At 53.0% G+C, this 20543-nt stretch overlaps 1 protein-coding gene across 3 annotated transcripts; it reads right to left on the bottom strand.

Moving 5' to 3' along the window:
* Positions 1–698: 698 nt before the first annotated feature.
* On the bottom strand, positions 699–20040 carry ZSWIM4 (zinc finger SWIM-type containing 4). 3 transcript variants are annotated; one of them, XM_066272015.1, is made up of 14 exons: positions 19905–20033; positions 17478–17679; positions 15687–16043; positions 13962–14110; positions 13712–13877; positions 12057–12224; positions 11217–11561; positions 10100–10237; positions 9522–9776; positions 8823–8958; positions 6630–6784; positions 5203–5366; positions 4462–4543; positions 699–4069 (listed from the first exon to the last, which is right to left on the bottom strand). In XM_066272015.1, exons 2-14 carry the CDS (start codon positions 17590–17592, stop codon positions 3210–3212), a joined length of 3090 nt encoding a protein of 1029 aa, XP_066128112.1. In that variant the 5' UTR covers positions 17593–17679; positions 19905–20033; the 3' UTR covers positions 699–3209. The 3 variants fall into 3 exon arrangements, with proteins under 3 accessions (XP_066128112.1, XP_066128110.1, XP_066128111.1); XM_066272013.1 differs by having other exon boundaries at positions 700–4069; positions 19667–20040; XM_066272014.1 differs by having other exon boundaries at positions 700–4069; positions 13712–13862; positions 19667–20040.
* Positions 20041–20543: the final 503 nt, after the last annotated feature.

Raw genomic sequence — 20543 nt, 5'->3', positions numbered from 1 at the left:
TGGCACACAGGGTGGGGAACAAAGCCTCTGTGGGCCCTGAAAACACACAGTAGGCCTGATCAGTTCTGGGGTGGTCCCAGATCATGGAAGAGCAGAGTGAAGCCCTCCTGGCTGTTGTGGCTGGTGCACTGCACCCCCTCCCCACCTTGGCCAGGGCAGATAGAGAGTTGGGGCAGTCTGTGCTGTGTGTGGTATATAGTGTCCAATTAAATAAAAGCTGCCCCACCTTATCCCTGAAGGTCTGGTGGTTTGTGATTCATTCTTGCCTTTCATCCCTGGAGTTCTGGCTTTTATGGTGAGAAATTTGAATCAGCCCAAATTTAGTGCCTTGGTCCCCTAAGCTCCTGGTCTCACAGAATCCCTATGCCCTCCGCACCTGTTGTAAGGAAGGTGGCAAGTTAGTTAATGAAAAGGGTACCTGGGGCATGGAAAGATGACTTTGAGGGGTGTCCTGGGGTTGAGGGGAATGACTCTGAGGGATACTTTGGACTGGAGGGACTGACTTTTGGGGCTGAAGTGGTGACCCCGGGAAAGCTGTTCTGGGAGGGACCCAGATGGTGGTCATAATACCTGACCTGTGGTGGCATTGACTTGAAATGCTGATGGCGCTGGCTCAAACCCCTGGGCTTGCCTGGTCAAGTTACATATGAGAAGCGACTGCTACAAGTTGATGCTTCCCACTGTTTTCCCCCTTTTGTTTCTCTCTCTCTCCTCTCTCTAAATAAATAAAATCTTTTTAAAAACCTGCCAAAACACCCCTACACAGATGGGGTCATGATGAGCAATGCCTCACGCCTAGGGCCAAGAGAGTATGGAACCCAATCACAGGTAGTGGTGGTGGGGGCTGACCCTGAGGGAAACGCTGGGATAACTGGGATCTCAGGGGCTTGAGGTAGTGACATTTGGGGGTGACTGACACAAAAGGATAACTTAGATGGGTAAAATTCAGGGTGTCTGGTATCCGAGATGCTAGAAGGAAATTTGGGCTCGAGTTGTGTGTGTGACTTAAGGGGGATATTTGTGGATCACTTTGAGAACTACAGGGGTACTGTTAAGGGGCTCTCTAGGAATGAGGACATTTGGAAGCGGCTGGGACCACAAGAGCCACCTCTACCCTCCCAGGCCTCCAGGCGGCGCTAAGGGGCACACCGACCCCCGAGTCTGCCCTCACATAACTGCGGGAAGACGGAGGCCGAGCAGGAGGTGGGGCCATTCCCAGTTGGTGGCCTAGACTCTAGGTCCTAGAACACAGGCGGTGCCACGAACCAATCACAGTGCCTTTCAAGCGGCCGACCCCGCCCAGCCTCTCCGGGAAAACTGTCCTCGCCTGGCCCGGCTCTGACAGTAACCCAGGAGGTCAGTCAGTCAGTCTTTAAAGTCAGGAGATACTGAGAGTTCCTGCTTCTCGGGGAGCCAGTTAACAGGTAACCGAGAGCCTTTTCCCTAAGACCCCAGTCTATTTGGGGACTGGAAACCTCATCCGTGACGATGGAACTCGGACGCGCCTGTCGGTGCCCCGGTTGGCCACGCCTACCCGCTGCTTTAGTTTCGGTCAGAGCTCCACCCATCAAGGCCTAGTCTAAGCTCAGGGTTCCCAACTTTGGCCTGGAGTGTCTTCCCCACCAGCACCCCACCCCCGCGCCCAGCTCAGCAACTTTGGAGGAGTACCCCTAATAGTGGTGTCTGGAGCCAGGGCATCCCCTAGTGGCTAGTCCCAGAGGTGCAAGGGCAAGCGGCTCCAACAAGGTACTAAATCACTTTTATCTTCCTAAAATGGGTGCCTTTTTCTTCAACTTTGGAGCCCCCGTCTTCTCGTCTGTAAAATGGGGATGTTCCTACCAATTCCATAGGACTGCTGTGACAGGTGCAAAGGAACACCACAGGGCTTGCCTATGGTGACCTCTCTACCCTGCCTGCAATTATTCACCTTATTACCATTGGATGAAACCAGTAGTCACTCTCAGTCTGCCCCTCACTTGAAGTTCTGCCCACAAACGAGGCTGGTGATTTTCTGTGGAGGAAAAATAGAGGGTCTCTGTTTGGGGTGGCGGAGGGGGACACACATCTGAGTCTCAAAATGAAGAAAAAGCTGTGTTCAATCTTTAAAAAACAAAAAGTTAATACAGTATATGGTTCAATAAATAGAAAAAAAAGTTATAAAACAATATGATCTTTTGTCCTTAATTACAAGAGGGAAAAAGATGAGGGGATGATGGGGAGGCCAAAAAGATAGCAGCTGGGACTTAAGAGACACAAATAGAAAGATAGGTTAAATGGAAAGAAATATGGAAAGGGAAAGGAAGGTGAAGGGGCAGAGCAGGGAGAGAGGAGAAAGGGAGAGACAGAGAGCCAGAAAATGCCCAAATGCCGGCCTTTCTTTCCAAATTTAGGACTGGGGTGGGGATGGGGGTCCCTGGCTCATCTGTGCTTGTCTCCAGGTTTGGATGACACCAGGTTTGGAGGACAGTGTGAGCATGGCCCAGTTCCTGAGTTGTATGTCCAGTGACTAGCAGATAGGGAGAGGGACAGCAATAGCCCCCCCCCCCCCAGGATACCCTGGGATCCTGGGACCCACAGGAATGAGTCCAGGCTCATAGATGAGGGTTGAGGTATGTGGTTGAGGCCTGAGGCCTCTTTAAATCCTTCAGTGGGGGTGAGACATTGGTCCTGGCTGGATAGCCTGGAAATGGCCCCAGTGAGGGGAGGGTACAAAAGGAGATAGAGATGCCCTAACACAAGTCCCCTGGCCACCCAGAGTGGTGTGTGGGGAGGGTCTGCTACATTGACTTTGAAAGCCGGTTTCTGGGAAGTCCTGCCTCCCAGCACCTTGGGAGCCCAAGCCAGGTGTGTGAGTTTGGGGATGGGGGAGTTTGCCTATTGCTTTTGGAGTGCCCAAGGTGGGGTCATACCAGCTATGCAAGCACATACCCCCTTCTAGGCCTCTGGGTGGTGGTATGGCTTCTGATCCTTTCATCTAGCACACTCGCTCTCACACTCCTAGACACGCTTGTGGTAGTATGCCATCCCCCCATTCCCATATCTAGCCAGGCTTGGGGGATGCAAGCAAAGCCACCCAACTCCAGCCAGGCTCCTTCCCTGACTTAATACTGAGATGCCACAGGACCTTCAGTCAGGCCCCCTGAGAGAGAGTGGGTTTGCCACAGAGGCAGGAGCAAAGGGGACCCTGCCCACCACCTGCTAGACACCTCTCAGCCAAAACGTTCCCGCACCAACAACATGAGCTTCTTCTTGCCCTTGTAAGTCTGTTTCAGGTTCTCCAAGAACTGGGCAAACTGAAGGTGCCCGTCAGGTGCCAGCAGGAATGTTTCTCGTGCCTTGCCCAGGAACTCAATGAAGTCGCCATAGTGCCGTGGGCTGATGTGTGTGAGGCGAGAGTGGCTGGTGTTGATATAGGCTGCCACTGTGGCGTCCAGGAGCTGGCAGAGCGGTGCCCGGTCGGTTCCCAGTGGCTTGGCCGCCCGACGGGCGCCCAGGGGTCCCAGACCAGGTGCTGAAAGGGTCCAGCGGCGCAGGATGTCAGAAAGCATGGGGGCACAGTGGATACTCTGGATGATGAGTGGGACAATGGCTGAAAGTTCATGCCGGCCCAGAGAGTGGCTGAGGGAGCACGCCCAAAGGACATCATTGACAGCAGGGTGGCTGTCCTGATTAAAAGCGATGCTAAGCTGTGCCAGAGCCAGTGTGGCTAGTTTGTAAGCCCGTAGCGGTAGGCCACGGTGCTCCATGTAGCGGGCCACAGTGAAGAGGTGGGCGTGGCCCAACCCGCCAGCTGCTGCATCCAGCACAATCTGATAGGCTGCTTCGAAGGCCACGTGGTTCTTCTCACAAAGGGTGAGAGCTGGCAAAGCGCAGTTTTGCGGGTCTTTCATGGCGCACTGCAAAGCCAGGGTGCGGGCACAGGCCCAGAGCTCTTCTCGCTGCGATGCATCCAGCTGCAGCCGCAACAGAGTGGCATGCGTGGTGCCTGTCACTGCCACAATGGTGGCCGCCTCCACGGGCGTGAATAAGGAGTACCAGTTTTGCATGATGTTCATCAGGGCTTGTGGACCTGGGGAAGATAAGTGGGTGTAACTGGTCAGGAAGAGGGGTAGGAATGTGGACATGAGTCAATGGGTTTGCCCTAATACCTCATCCCCAGAAGCCAGGGCAGGTGACATCCTCTGTCTTCACCACCTGCAGTATCCTTCCAAAGGAGCAGGGGGCAGCAGGACTGGTGGGAACTATATATGTGGGGAGGCTAAGCTCCGTGCCATTGGCCTTCTCCAAACCATTTTAGCCTGGCCAGCCTCCTGGCTTTTTGTCCAGCAAAGTCCCTCCACCTTACATTCCCTCCTGGCTTAGCTCTGAGCACAGGCTACATCCAGAGGGAAGTCTACTTCTCTCTTGTGCCCAACTGGTTCCATAGAAAGATGGGTGGCGGGTCCCCTTGGGGACTCTCACCAATTTCTGTGGCACAGCTGACCAGCCAGCGCACCATCTCCCTTCGCCGCCAGGTCATGGTGCTCAGGGTCATCCGCATCACCTGCAGGGTAGAAGGGGGGACAGAAAAGGGTCACCCAGAACCTTGGGCTGATTGAGGGAGGGAGGTTGGGATCCTTGGGGCCCAGGGAGACTTAGAAGTTAGGGGCTGAGTTAGTGAGCTGTACAATTTGGACAAATGGCTTCACTGTGACTTTCAACCAGATCTCACCCCCAGAGGCAGCTCCTCACCTTCATGACTCTCCTCCAAAGCTAGCCCCTCAACAGTGACCCCTCCCTCTAGGCTGGATTCCCCTAAAGGCCTGACATCCAAGAAAGCTCCTTTTGACAGGCTTTGTCCCCTTCCACCCAGCTTCAGCCCCCACCCACCCATGATCCTTAACCACAAGCACACCAGCCCCAGGCCCCATCCTGTAGGCCAGAACCCCTAGGCTCTGCTCCTTCTGTGGCTCATCCTCTCACCAGTAGGCTCCAAAATCCTCCTCCTCATCCTCAGCCACACTCTCAGAGGTGGATTCCCACCTTTAGACTCTGCTACCAAACCCCTCCTTCATAGGTTCACCCCCACTGGTAACCTCATTCTCCTCCTCCCAGGACTCACAGACTCTGCCTTTCTGTGGCCTGGCCCCAGAAGTGGCCCTACTCACATTCAGGCCCTACTCACAGGCAGCACTCCCTTCCCCAACCTCCTGGGGCTCGCACCTGCAGGCCCAGCTCCAGAGCAATGCCCAGCAGAGTGGTGTCTGGTGGTGCGCTGGCTGGGGTGGCTGTCTTGCAGGCATCCTGTGCCAGTTTGAAGAGCAGGGCTGGAGAGTGGATATTTTGCTGGATGGAGCCCAATACTGTGTGCAGCCATTTGGGGTCTCCTGGGGTGGGGGGAGGGACAGAGGCACCATTGGTATACCAGGAAGTTCATGCAGATTCCCTCCACACAGGGGCACAGGTGTGAGCATGGAGGACCACACACCTGGCAATGATTCTGTGAAGATCCAGACCACTCTCTGTACTCCCACCCCACTTCCTTCCTCTGCCCTTCTCCACTTCCAGTGGGAGGAAGCCACTTTGGAACTTGTTAGATGCTTAATGATCAAGTGCATGGATTCTGGAATCAGAATGCCAGGGTTCAAATACCTGCCTTGCTGTGTGACCCTGTGCAAGTCACTTCACCTCTTTGTGCCTTGGCTGCCCCATTTGTGCAATGGGTAATATTAGTGTAATGGTACCTGCCTCACTGAGCTATTGAGAGCCCATACTAGTAAAGGATTTACCATGGCAAAGCTACACAAGTATTAGTTTTTATCACTATTATCATCATTGACCTAGATCCTACAATTCTCCATCAGTCTACTCCAGCCACACCAACCTCCTCTGTTCTTCAAACATACTATGCACAGTACAGTTTTAGAGCCTTTGTACTGGCTCTTCGTTCTGCCTGGAATGCTCTTCTCAGAAGTTATGGACTGAACTGTGTCCCCCAAATTCATATGTTGAAGCCCTAACTTCTAGCATGATGGTATTTGGGGGAAGGAGGCTTTGAGAGACAATTAGGTTTAGAGATCATGAGGGTGGGACCTCCATGATGGAATTAGTGCCCTTATAATAATAAGAGGAGAGGCCAGAGCTCTTTCTCTGCCATGTAAAGACACAATAAGAAGGTAGTTGTCTGCATGCCAGAGTCCTTACCAGGAACTGACCCTGCCAAAACCTTTGTGCTTCTAGCCTCCAGAACTGTGAGAAAATAAATTTCTGTTGCTTAGACCACCCAGTCTGTGGTATTTAGTGATTGGCAGCCTGAGCTAAGACATCAGATTTTGGTATGGCTCTGCACATTCAAGTGGCTTAATGTCAGCCTGCTTTATCCCCCTCTGTTGCACTTGTTACCTTCTCACTTACTGCATAACTATCCTCTTTACCTTATCATCTGTCTGCCACCAACAGAATGCAACACCACAGGGATGGGATTTGGGATAGTTTTGTTTACTACAGCATCCTTAGCACCTGCCACAGTGCCTGCTCCATCTAGAAAATGCTTCAGGAAAACTGGTGGAATTTGGTAAAAGTATAAAAAAGAGGGGTAAGGAGGAAAGAGGCAGAGGAAGACAGGGCGATGATGGCAGCATTGTCCTCACCCTTGGCCGCAGTCAGCATGGTGGAGGCCAGCTCGCACTGGCGAGTTTCCAGGTGACCCAGGATGAACCAGCGGGGGAAGCGGTTACTCATAACAGAGTCCAGTGGGTTGGGGTGAGGATCCCCAGCTGTAAGTGCTGTTTCCAATACAGGCAGTCTGGGGTGAAACAAGAAGCAAGCCCTCAGTGAAGCAAGGCTTGAGTTTCCATCCTTCTCAGGAGAGGCTGCTTGCCTCAGCTGGAACCTCCCCTCTCGGGCAGCAAAGCCCTGAACATCCAGAAAGATGTTCATTGCAGTATTGTTTATGTCCATCACTTGGGAGCATAGTAAATAATGTTCTTTTTATGTATCAAAGGATCATGTGGCTGATAAAGAGGTGATGGGATTATGTCCTGAGAGGGCCTTAAAAAATTCTGCTTCTCTGGTCTGCTAGTGTATGTGTGAAATGACAAGGTAAATCACTGTAATGTTTTTTTTTTCCCCCCAACAGCATGAATGTCTTATCAGCTCTAGGTTGGTTCTTTTATGACAGTGGTCCCCAACCTTTTTTGGGCCACGGACCGATTTAATGTCAGAAAGTATTTTCACGGACCGGCCTTTAGTGTGGGATGGATAAATGTATCACGTGACCAAGACAAGCATCAAGAGTGAGTCTTAGATGGATGTAACAGAGGGAATCTGGTCATTTAAAAAAAATAAAACATCGTTCAGACTTAAATATAAATAAAATGGAAATAATGTAAGTTACTTATTCTTTCTCTGTGGACCAGTACCAAATGGCCCATGGACCAGTACTGGTCCGCGGCCCAGGGGTTGGGGACCACTGTTTTATGATGCATCCTTACAGTGGTATGTGTGCTGTGATACAATACTCAGTGAAAACAAGGGGCAAAGACTAGTTACAGAATGTGCCTGATCAGGCGGTGGCAAAGTAGATAGAGCATCAGCCTGGGATGCTGAGGACCCAGGATCAAAACCCCGAGGTTGCTGGCTTGAGCATGGGCTCACCAACTTGAGCGTGGGGTTGCCAGGTTGAAAGTGGGATCCTAGACATGTCCCCTGGCTGCTATCTTGAGCCCAAAGGTTGTGGCTTGAGTAAGGGGTCACTGGCTCAGATGGAGCCCCAGGTCTAGGCATATATGAGAAGGCCATCAATGAATAACTAAGGTGCCACAACTATGAGTTGATGCTTCTCGTCTCTCTCCCTTCCTGTCTGTCCTTGTTTGTCCCTCTCTCTCCCTCTTAAAAAAAAAAAAAAAAGTTACATATCATCAGTGTAAAAGGAGGACCAAGACTTTCTTTCCTTTTTTTTTTTTTTTTTTAAATGTTTATTGTATTGATTTGAGAGAGAGGAAGGGAGAGAGGGAGATGGGAACACTGATCTGCTCCTGTAAGTGCCCTGACCGGGATCAAACCAGCAACCTCTGCGCTTTGGGATGACGCTCTAATCAACTGAAATATCCCATCAGGGCAGGAGGGCCAACTTTCAATCTCCAGATTAAAGATTTGCAGAAATCCTGACTCTTGATAAGAAAGTGGGAACAGCCCTGGCCGGTTGGCTCAGCGGTAGAGCGTTGGCCTGGCATGCGGGGGACCTGGGTTCGATTCCCGGCCAGGGCACATTTGCTTCTCCAACCCCCCCCCCCTTCCTCTCTGTCTCTCTCTTCCCCTCCCGCAGCCGAGGCTCCATTGGAGCAAAGATGGCCCGGGCGCTGGGGATGGCTCCTTGGCCTCTGCCCCAGGCGCTAGAGTGGCTCTGGTCGCGGCAGAGCGACGCCCCGGAGGGGCAGAGCATCGCCCCTGGTGGGCGTGCCGGGTGGATCCCGGTGGGGCGCATGCGAGAGTCTGTCTGACTGTCTCTCCCCGTTTCCAGCTTCAGAAAAATACCAAAAAAGAAAAAGAAAAAAAGAAAGTGGGAACACTCCTTGCCTCCAGAGACTTAGGTATGTTGGGACAAAACAGCCTAGAAGAGTACTCTGACTTCTCTGCCATGTGAATGTCTCTCAAATTCAAAATAATATTATACGTTTATATTTAATAGTCAAGAGCATAGGGCAGCCTGAATGCCAGCATGAAGGGGATTGAAATAATGAGGTTGGGAGTTCAGCCAGGAAGATGGGGCTGTGAGCATGTGTCCCACTCCCCAATCCTGCCTGGCCCCTGGGCAGAGTCCCTACCTATCTGCCTGTCCTTACCTCATGGCTCGCAGAGCGAGGCGGTAGGCCAGGTCGGGGTCATGGGGTAGCAGTGCGGTGAACAGGTAGCGAGCACAGGTGTGCATTGGCACACTCTCCCGGAACAGCACCTCTCCGAAGCCACTGAAGGGCCCCCCTGCAGGGGCAGCCTGAACTCAGCCCCCAGGAGTGGGCTCATTTTTGCATTTCTGCCAGTCTCCAGATCTCCCCAGACCCCAGTCTAAGTATAGGAAGGGTAGATCCCAGGCTAGAGTGGCTGGGACTAGGGGCTGGAGAGGTCCCGGGCATGGGGGCACAGGGTTGGCACAGAAAAGCCCTGGAAAATCCAAAATGAGGAAACCCTAGGTATCCCTGGGTTGGGGAACAGGACTCAGATGCAGGATGAATACAAAGAGTGGAGGTGGAGGTGGAGCTGCCCCTGACAAGGGGTGGGCCCAAGCTAGCTCCTCACGGAAGTAGGGGTGGGGTCTTATAAGGCAAGGGGTCGGGGCCTCACCACTCGCAGCAGTTACCGGATTCCAGAACGTGCTAGAGGGTGACTAAGAGCTGGATCTCACTTTTTAGGAAATGCTAAGTAAGGAAAGGACCAAAAGTCCAGGCTAGGGGTGAAGCCTCTCGATCCAGCAGACACCCAAACAGGTCAGGCCAGGTGTAGGACCCTAACTTTCAGAACAGCCAGGCCTGGGGGCGGGGCCTCACCGTCCAGGAGCAGCCCAGCCTGCTTGCGCAGCACTTGAACCAGCCGCTCATCCATCTCCACCTCCTCCAGCAGAGCCAACAGTTGCTCCTCATTGCGCACCACCTTGTCCTGGGCGTACAACCCTTCGGGCAGGGCCCGCTGCTGTCCCAGGCCCAGCAGTGCCACCTCCAGGGCCAGCGCCAGGTAGGACTCCACAGAGTTCCCTGGCACCTGCACGTGCTGGTAGGCCACCTTCCGCTTCTCAGGGCCTGACTCTGTGGGAGACCCGCACCAAAGATGCTGGAGGTGATCCCCTTTTCTGGGACCCCAATGGCCCTTGATCTCAGGAATGGAGGCCTGGCATGAGTATATAGGTAAATTCCAGCTGCTCCCAGGATTGACCAGGGGGTGGGGGTGATTTTCAATCAGCAGACAGGCAAATTGGTGACCTCACTTTCTGAAGCTAAGCCTGTTGGCTTCCAGCACTGGGAGAGGGGGTGGGGTGGGGAAGGGGCCAGGGCAAGGGTGTAGTCTCGCTTTCTAGGGGTAACGTGTGAGGGGATTTAGCCAATACCCCCACCCCCTCCAGTGTGGGTACCTGGGTAAAGGGAGAGAGCCTCTTCCTCCACACGACAGGCTTCCAGGAGGGCCCTGCAGAGGCAGCCAATGGGGTCCAGGGGGTGACCCACCCATCCTTCTGTATTGGTGATGCAGGTGGAGCCTTTCTGTAGCAGCTCTGCAGGCCAGGAGTGGAGCTCAGCGCCTGCCCATCCTCCTAAGTGCTTGGGGTGGGCTTCCTCTTCCTGAACCCGCAGTCCAGCCTTCCAGCCAGTGCCCACCCACCGGCCATCTTTGCTCATGGAGCTCTGCAGCTACTCTCACCTCTATAGCCCTCTGGCTTCCTATCCCACAGCCACTCTCAGGCCTGGCAGGACATCTGGAGGGAACTGGCACTTTCTAAAACCTCCAACCAGTGTCAGCCCCTCCTCATAACCCATAATCTCACCCACTTCTCTCAAACCCAAACAACAGCAGCTTCAGGGTGTCCTCTTGGGAACTGCCTCCCATGGAGGCTGCAGGCTGCTGGGTTTACTGTGCTTCTGAAATTCAAGTTCTTAAACTCAAGCAGTGGCTTCCCTTTAAATCAGGGGTCTCAAACTCGCGGCCCGCCGAACAATTTTGTGCAGCCCGCAGACTAATCCACGAAGTTCAAAATATTTTGGATAAAATTAAGTAAGCCTAGGGGCCTACTTGTATTTTTCATTTCTCTAGCATCCTAGCTAGATATTAGCTTAGTTAACAGCAGTTGTGATGCGAACTACAGTTTCTGGTCGTTTTGTGACACTGAGTAAACTGCATGTACGATTGTGCTTGTTGTACTGATTTTTTTTTGTTTTCAACTGCAGTGAGAAAAGTGTTGTGTAACAGTTGCCTTTTGTAGACCTAGTGCGGCCCGCCGAACGGCTGCGATCTTGCTCTGCGGCCCACATGCTGAGTTGAGTTTGAGACCCCTGCTTTAAATCCTGCAGCCCTTCTAGTAGTTCCATGGGCACTCCATCCCCTGTATTACATTCCTTTATGCTCAAGACACTTAGAGTGGTTTGGTTCCCCTGGTGGGACCTTCAGTGGTACCCACAGACCCCCTTGGGTTGCCAAAACCCCAGTAGTTGGTATCTGTGCTTGTAGCTCCAGCACCTGATAATATTGGTACCCACCTTTCTTCTGCTGCTTGTAGCTCTCAAGCTGATGCCGCCGCTGTAGCCGGAGTGTGTTGACTATGGCTCCTGCCAGTCGCAGGGCCTGACGGGGGTATCCATGGGCACGTAGAGTGTCCACACGGGCACAAGCAGTGGGGAATGGCTCTCCCAACCAGAGGGGGCGACCCTGGGGGTCAAAGGTTGGCCTGTCGCTGCCCACATGGCCTGTGAGACTGGGACCATAGCAGTCGCTGGCCAGGATCCTCTGTAGGTGGGTGTCACTCCAACGCAGTGACCCAGCCTGCAGGGCGCGGCCAAAAACGGTGTGACGGGAACCTGCAGCTGCCACCTCCTCCTCCGGGCCTGTGGGAGAGGTGTCCAATATGGCCTAGCAGCTGGGCCATATGTGCCAACTTAGGGCTAGACTCCAGGTGCACTGATGAACACACATCTTCTCAAATCCTTCTAGCAGCCTTTCAGAGGTGCACATGTGAACATGCATGTTGGACATTGAGGTTGAATAACTGTCTCTGCGCATCTTTCCCCCCATTCCAGTCCTCTTTTTTTTTCTTTCCCTCTCTCCCCGTCCTCCTCCTGCCTCTTTCCCTCCATCCCTGCCTCTCTCTTCTCAGTATCTTCCTTTCCTTTCCCTTTGTCCCCCCACTTTCACTGCCAGAAGAAGGCTAACTTAGAAGACCAGCCCAGAACTACAGGTGTCTTAAGCATTTCGCTTTACTGTCCTTCAGACAGCCACTCCCTCCTGACCCCCTTTCCTTTACCCCAGAACACCACGATGGAGAGGTTGGGCCGCTGGCAGGGGTAATAGTTTTGGGATAATGGCAGGAAGCCCTCTCCTACCTGGGCTGAGGGCCATAGTGGGCTGCAGACTTGGCCCGTTGAAAGAGTAGTTGCCCTCTTCCAGTGGGCACACATCCAGCTTGTCCCACTTGCCAAGCAGCTGGAGCCAGCCCATCCGCTCCTCTGGTTTACAGTGGGGGCTCAGGACTACACATACCCACAGGGCCCCTGGGGAGGAAGGGCAGTGAACATGGGCATTGGGGAGGTTCAACATACATGTCAACAGTAGCAGCATACATTTATAGAGAGCCTACCCTGTGCTATGCGCTACGCTCTGCTTCATTCTCACCTTGGGCCTCTAAGGTTGCAACTAACTGCCTCTTCACTTTACAGGTAAGAAAACTGAGGCACACAGGGGTAGTCACTGGCTCAAGGTCACATAAGACCCAGGCTTCCAGACGCTTCTCACTGTTATTCACTTCCCCCTACACACACATGGTGCTTATCATAGTCTATCACTGCTGCCTCTGGAGAAAATCCAACCTGCCACCTGATTTTCAACAGCCTAAAAAATATTTATTCTTACATTAACATTGTTTAATGGTGGGGAGGGAAATCAATAGAATATTTTGTTGATTGTGAAAATTACATAAAATTCAAATAAATAAATATTAACTGCCCTGGCCGGTTGGCTCAGCGGTAGAGCGTTGGCCTAGCGTGCGGAGGACCCGGGTTCGATTCCCGGCCAGGGCACACAGGAGAAGCGCCCATTTGCTTCTCCACCCCTCCGCTGCGCCTTCCTCTCTGTCTCTCTCTTCCCCTCCCGCAGCCAAGGCTCCATTGGAGCAAAGATGGCCTGGGCGCTGGGGATGGCTCTGTGGCCTCTGCCTCAGGCACTAGAGTGGCTCTGGTCGCAACATGGCGACGCCCAGGATGGGCAGAGCATCGCCCCCTGGTGGGCAGAGCATTGCCCCTGGTGGGCGTGCCGGGTGGATCCCGGTCGGGCGCATGCGGGAGTCTGTCTGACTGTCTCTCCCTGTTTCCAGCTTCAGAAAAATGCAAAAAATAAAATAAAATAAAATAATAAAAATAGTAACCATAAATATAGATTTATGAGAATTCTGCCATACCCATTCAGTTATATGTTTGTGGCTGCTTTTCCACTAAAATGGGCAAAATCAAGGAGTCATGACAGACCAAATGGCCTCCAAAGCTGAAACCACTGACTATCCAGTCCTTATGGAAAAAATGTGTTGACCCTGGTCTTACACAGGGTCAATTTGTAGTATTTTCTCATCTGTCTTCCCTACCAGATGTCAGCTTTGTGAGGGCAGGTAGTTAATCTGTTTCTATACTGACTGTAGTTCCAGCAATCAGTATACACTGGAGGTGCTAATGAACACAGGAAGGACTCAGGGGCCAGACCCCAATCTCAGGAGGGGCAAGACCTAGTGACAAAACCCTAGCAGTGGTCGGCAAACTCATCAGTCAACAGAGCCAAATATCAACAGTACAACAATTGAAATTTCTTTTGAGAGCCAAATTTTTTAAACTTAAACTATTTAGGTAGGTACATTCTTTATCAAGGTAGCGCCCACACGTGGTATTTTGTGGAAGAGCCACACTCAAGGGGCCAAAGAGCCGCATGTGGTTCATGAGCCGCAGTTTGCCGACCACAGCCCTAGTGCCTGCTCTGCTCCAGGTCTGGGACTTACCTAGCTCGTCCCACAGCTGCCGACACTTGTCTGTCATGCCGGCACCCTGCTGCCGCCATAGGGCTAGGCGTGGGTCCTGCAGAAACTGCTCGGTCATGAGGATCAGCATGCGTGCCCCGTTGGAGTCTCGCATTCGCAGCATCTCCCGCACCTGCACGGGGACAGGCTGGTGAGGAAGGGACGAGGCATCAGCACCAGGATCCTCTAGCCCCACTGCATCCCTTCTGTGCATGCCATGCCCTCACAGCACCTTGCAGAACATGGAGCGCAGCTGTTGGCTGGCGCCATAGTAGCCACCGTTGGACAGAAGCTGCTTCACCTGTTCCTGGATCTGCTCCTCGTCCAGGTGCCAGCAGTTGGCATCCTCAATGCCTGCACCTGCTGTGGGGTCTGGGGCACCTGTGGGGTGGGAAGGAAAGCTAAGGCTGGGGCTGGGGAGAAGGGTCTCTGCCCCTATCATTCAGTCCTCTACACTACCCAACCTATCCCAAAGTTCCACTCATCATCCATCTATTCATCCATCTGTCTGACCATCATCCCATCTAAGTTGCCATCTATCCATCTATCCCACCCAGAACATCATTACCTTATTCGTTCACTTATTCGTCCACCCACCAATCTGCCCATCCATCCATCCCTCCTAAAATACTACCTATTCATTCATCCATCCACCTTGCTTAAAACATCACTAGCTCATCCATCCATTTACTGATCTATCCATCTTATCCAAAACACTACCCACCCACTCCCCCCATCCATTCATCCATTCATGTGGGATGATGGTCCATCCCACCTGAAACATCACTTGCCCTTCTACTCATCCATCTATCCAAACCATTCACCTGTCTAACCACCTCCCCATCTCACGCCATACGTTTATCTATCCACACGTTCATAACCCTTAGCATACCTACCTACTCCATTAGTACAGCATCCACCCTACCCACAATTTCCACATGCTCACTTATCTTTACTTATCCCATTGGTCCATCCATCCAACTACTTACCCCTATTTGTTTTTTCAACTCATCTGTACCAACCCCTCAAAATATCCACTGACTTATTCATTCATTGCCCCACACAACCGTATCACTCATCCATCCAACAAACCCCAACTTTCTATTCTTCTCCCATCAACCTATCCATTCATATATATCTCCCAAAATATCCACCACCCCATTAGTCCATCCGTCTTATGCCCACTTGATCCATCCACCATGTCAGTCCACATATATAAACATTCCATGCATCCATCAACTCACCCACAATCCATGCACTCATTAGTCCTTCCAATTTTCTACCAACCTCATCCATCCATCACACCATCAGTGTACCTCAGCCCCCTCAATCAAAGCCCATCACACCCAACCCCACCTCCAATTATCACCAATTCACCTACCATCCTAGTAAATCACACATCCACTCATCTACCCATCTGTTCACCCCAACTCATCATGAACACCTTCTATATCCACCTACCCCCACCCTTAATTAACCATCCATGTCTCCACCTACTTATCATCCTGTTCTGTTCTCCCCACCATTATAGTTAGACAACACAGACCCTTATAGCCCCAAACCCTCCCAGAACTCTTAATACCTCCGAGTCTATCTCCTACCAGCACCCCACACCTGACACCCACATATCCTTCATGTCCTTGACCCATACACACTCAGGTCTGCTCATGTAATCTTGGGACATGCCCACCCTTGGGGCCAAACTCCTATTTGTTCCCTCAACTCTCATTCTCCCCACTGGCTGATTTCCACCACTCATCTGACCAGGGCCACATCAAATTCAGAATCTTCCACCTAGTAGGTGTGTGAGCTTGACCTCAGGCAACGATACTCCCTTCATCCCTGCTCATAAATCAAAGGGACCTGAGAATCCTGTGACAAATGCCTGTCACATGGCAAGCGAGGTGGCTATGAGCCGAGGCCTTACAGCCCCCATCAGACTCCAAGGTGCCTTTACCATGGACCAGGTTGATCTCGGAGCCCAGGAGGAGGATCTCGTCGGCCAAGCGCTGGGCGGTGGGCAGCACCTCAGTGTGGTGGGCACTGATAAGATACTGCACGAATTTCTGTAGCTGGTCCCGGTTCATTTGGGAGAGCGTCTCGGAGATGGGCAGCCGCAGCTCCACCTGACGGGCGTGCCGAATTCGGTACAGTGACAGGGCTACCACGTGGGCACAGTAGAAGAGATCACGATTGTCACAGCCGCAGCTCACAGACGTGATCTTGCAGCGGTCAAAGCTGACGGAGACGTGGTAAAGGTGCTCGGGCTCTCCGGGGCCCCCAGGCTCTCGGATGTTACCGCTCAGGTGGAATCCTAAGACAAAAACCAAACCACCACGGCTGTGTCACCCCAGGGATGGGGGTGCTCATCCCTGGTGCACAGCAAGAGCTGGGTGCAATGCCAGCTGAACTTAGAGCAAGTAACCTAACCTGTCTGTGCCTCATTTTCCTCATCTGTCGAATGAGAATAAACAGTAACATCCTCTTTCATATATTTGTAATGAAGATTAAATGAATTAGTAATACTTGGCAATGGTGTAGAATATTGATGGCACACAGTAAGTTCTAAATAAATACAAGCATAAATATTACTATAGCAGTGATGTTTAAGATGGTTTTCTCAGTCCTTGGGTTACCATGGATACAGCCTGGGTCCAGATGCCTTATAATTTCCTGGGAAGATGCCAAAGGCCTATGACACTTGGGGGCAAGGGGCTATTGTGGCAGGCCAGGTCACTCTATCACCCTCTGCCGCTCCCTGGCCCCTGGGGAGCCCAGATGCCAGGCTCATCAGACTGGTTGGGCAGCTCAGGCCCCAGCTGGTCCTGGCTGCGTCACGCAGGGAGACAGCAGCTTCCTCATACCGGCTGGAGGCGGCCAAGCCTGTGGCCAGCTGGGCCATGTCCAGGCAAGGGGGCCCCCCAGGCTGACAGGATTCAGGGAGGGTCATCTTGGCCAAGCCCCTGCCTCCAGCTGGGAGACATGACTTGCACCTGTGGAGGTATGGTGTTCTAGGGCTCACCTGTTTTCTGGCTCAACCTCTACTGCAGCGGTTAAATAAAATATGTATTTCCAATGGCTTTAGGCGACCCCTGTGTTTTGGTCATTCAACCCCCGCCGGGGTCGCGACCCACAAGTTGAGAACCGCTGCTCTACTGGTTCCTTTCTGAGCCCCGCTGCCTGAGGTCTAGAATCGTCTTTCATCTCTACCTTTAAAACTCTGCCACTCCCCATTCCTCCTCTGGACCCTGCTACCTAACGTGTAAGACCACCAATCATAGCTGATCCTAAACTTCTATCCTACACTCCCACCTAAGCCTCGTTGCCTTAGGTCTGATCCCAACGTCCACTTGAGTTTCTCTGACTGAGGTCTAGTACCATTCTTGCCTATGGCTCTAAACCTCAGTCCCAACGCATCACTGGGTCTCTTTGCCTGAAATATGGAACCTCCTCTCATTTCTAGTTTACAAATTCTCAATGCTGCCTTGGTCCTGTTCTCCGAATCTCACCACTTCTTCCCCACCGTCCAACTAAGCTGTCTGAGCTGACGCAGTATCCTGCCCCCCATCCTGAACCCTCATCTAAGTCTGCTGCCCAAGATCTAGGCAGAGACCTGCTTTTTAGTTCACAATATCTTGTCCAACATTCCCCAGGGACCTGGAACTGCTCCCTGGTCCAGGCCTCCCTCTAACTCTCACTCCCCCAGGCCTTTTCTGAGCCTCCTGCTCTCCCTGGTGCAGATACTTACCTACTTGGAGCACATGGTCTACAGCCCCGCTCTGCAGCAGGTGCAGCCCTCGGGTAAAGGGCACCCGGGCATCGTGCTCGCCTTCTGGAGGCTGGTAGCCCAGCGATGAGTACATACATATCTCCCGTTCGCTGCGTGGAAATGACCAGAATACAATGCGCTTTTGGACTGGCTCTGGCACCCTGGAGAACCGCTCCTCGACCTGCAGGAAGGGCCGGTGGGTTAGAAACCCTACTTTGAGTCCTGGTTTTGCCACTTACAAGCTGTATGATCTTGGGCAAGTCACTTTGGCTCTCTGAGCTTCAGTTTCTCAAGTATAATAGGGATGTTAACAGCACGGGCTTCTTGGGTATCATGAGGATTAAATATGCATTAATTTACATAAATTGCTTATAATCACCTGGCCCATAGTTACTATTCTAGAACTTTCTGCTGTTTTCTTCCTGGTTGTCAAGTTCCAGGATTCTACGTAAGATAGTCCTGCTTCCCAGACTATGAGGGGGAAGACAAAGGAAGATAAAAATGATAAGGATGGTGAAGAGGCCTACACTTTCTTAGCCTATGCTATGCTAAATACTTTATGTATGCAATTTCCCTTAATTTTCACAGCAAAATTGCAATGATACTAATCACATTTTCCAGCCTGGGGAATCTGAGGCTCTGATGTGGTATGAATGCACTTGTTCAGGGTCCCAGAGCTAGTGAGCTCCAACTCCCAACACAAACTCTATTCCCAGTTTCCAAGGGCTCCCAGGAAGGGAGGGGTGTCCTAGTCACCCCCATGGGTTCTGAGCAATGAACTGAGCTGGTTGAGCCTGTGTTCCAATCTGGGCTTGCTACTCACTGGCTGGGTGATCATGGGCAAGTTTCTCAACCTCTCTGTGCCCCAGTTTCTTCAGAGTGGGAAGGAAAACCACAACTCCCAAAGGGTTGCAGAAGATTCTATGAGCTTCTATGGGGCAAGAACTTTCCTAGTACCCAGCCTGACCAGGGCAGGTCCATGGGAGTCCCAGAGATGGTTTTAGGATTAATCTGGGCATTTCACACACAATGAAGGAGCAAGAACCCTCCAGAGCCCCCAAATTTGGGTTTAGGGGAAATGGGAGAGCCAGTGACTGGCCCAGGTATTGGAGACAGTTGGCAGATGACTAAGGAGGGATTTTCCAGGCCATGAATCAGAGCCTGCTCCATCCACACTTGGCCCAAATCCATCAGTCCCAGCAGGGTTCCTAACTCTGGAGAGGCCAGGGGCAAAGAGTGCTCCCCTAAAGCCAGGCAGAGCTTGTGGGAGCTCATAAGGTTTGGTTAGGTTCGGGCCACATCTCCAGCTCCTCAGGCACCCATACTGAAGCTGGGAAAGGGGACGTCTGGGGTCCCAGCCTTGGGGCATCCTGTCACAACCCCTAGAGGCGGGGCTCCAGGTGCACCTGTTTGTTCAGGTACCATCACAACACAGACCCTGACCCTGCTACACACCTCCACAAGGGCTGGGATGGATGAGGGGGTGGCAGAGAGAAGGGTGAGTAGTGCAGGACTTGGTGGAGGGGTACCCTGAAACTGGAGAAATCCCTGCAGCCCACTAGAACAGGCTGGGCAGCTCCAGGTGGGAGGTAGTCCCACAAGTACTAGGGGCGGGGGGATGAGGGACAGGACCTGAGGGAAGATCTGGAGGAGAGGGGGGCTACCCATGGGGCAGGTGGTTCTGGCGGCTAGGGGAGCATAAATGGATGTCTTAAGCTTAAATCTGTAGAAATGGGGGAGTCCTCTACTGGGGGTGTAGTAGGGCAAAGAGCTGTAATAGGGTATCTGTGCTTGAATGGAGGCAGCTTGTAGGAGAGTAAGGATTGAATGGGGTACCATAATGGGGGATGAGATGAGAAGAGAGGAGTACCCAGGGTTGTGAGAAGACCAGGGGGAGAAGGAAATATCAAGAGTTGGGATTTAGGGAGCTAGGGGTAACCCTGGGTCTTGTGCGCTGGAGGGCAGGGCTAGCGGGGAAGGGATGAGGGTAGGTCATGAGGTCTGAAGGAGTGAAATGTGAGAGTAATGGGGTGCCTCGGGACAATGTTAGGGATCTTGAAAAAGATCTCTCTCCGATGAGGGCGGGTCTGGAGACTGGGGGCTGGGCAGGAGGAAAGAGAAGGCCTATCGGCAAAGGGGTTGGGGTGCGTCCCTCCCCCTCCGGTCACCTGCTCGAAGGCCCAGCTCTCGGCTACTCGCTTGGCGCTGAGGTCCAGCAGCGCCTCGGGCCGGCCTCGGCCGCGCACAGCCCCGGCCCCGGAATCGCGCTCCTCTGGTCCTGCGGGGCTGCCCCGGCTCCTCTTGGCCGCGGGGGCGTCCATCCGGCCGGGGCCGGGGCGAGGCCTGTGTGTGTGGGGTCGGTCCAATGCCCGCTCCGCTTCGTCGGCTCCCGTGACCCCGACCCACCTTCCCGTTCTTCCTCCAAGCTGGGCCTCCCGGGACTCGCGCCGCTCCCACCCCTGCCCCGAGCCGGGCAGGCCAGGTGATGCGGTCCCTTTAAGACTCTTCACAACAATGAAGCTGCTTCGGCTGCCGCTTTATCCTCCGCCTCTTCCCGCCCCCGCTGCCCGTCCCAATTGGCCCCCCATCGGACTTCGAGGCCCTCCTTTGCCATTGGCTATGCCGCTAGACCTGTCTGAAAATTTTGCTGCTCATTCGTAATATTTGCTGCCTGTCCTTTCAGAGAGGCCCAATAAGAACACTCAGCGAGCAGCGCTGTCAATCAGGAGGGGCCAGTGGCCAATCAGAGTGGGAGGACACCCCGCGGGCCGGCCTTATGCGGAGTTTCGGGGCGGGCCTTGGGTTCATTCACAACATTCCTCCCCCTCCCCCTTGGGCTGGACAACGCGCCAGGGCAGCTGGAGCTGCGCCCACACACGGCTTTGTTTACTGAGGGTCGCTTCCGGGAGCCGCGAGGCGACAATCAACATCGCTCCGCCAGGGAGTAAGACAGAAGGGAGGGATCTCCTGACAGTAGCTCAGCCTTTCTTTCCTCTCGGCTGTGACGCGAGAAACTCAGCCTCACTGGGCACCGAGTCGTTTTGA

Source organism: Saccopteryx bilineata, chromosome 1 (genome assembly GCF_036850765.1).
Source record: "Saccopteryx bilineata isolate mSacBil1 chromosome 1, mSacBil1_pri_phased_curated, whole genome shotgun sequence".
Taxonomy (NCBI): Eukaryota; Metazoa; Chordata; class Mammalia; order Chiroptera; family Emballonuridae; genus Saccopteryx; species Saccopteryx bilineata.
The sequence above is the reverse complement of the archived record's forward strand: the minus strand, read 5'-3'. Positions and strand labels throughout refer to the sequence as shown.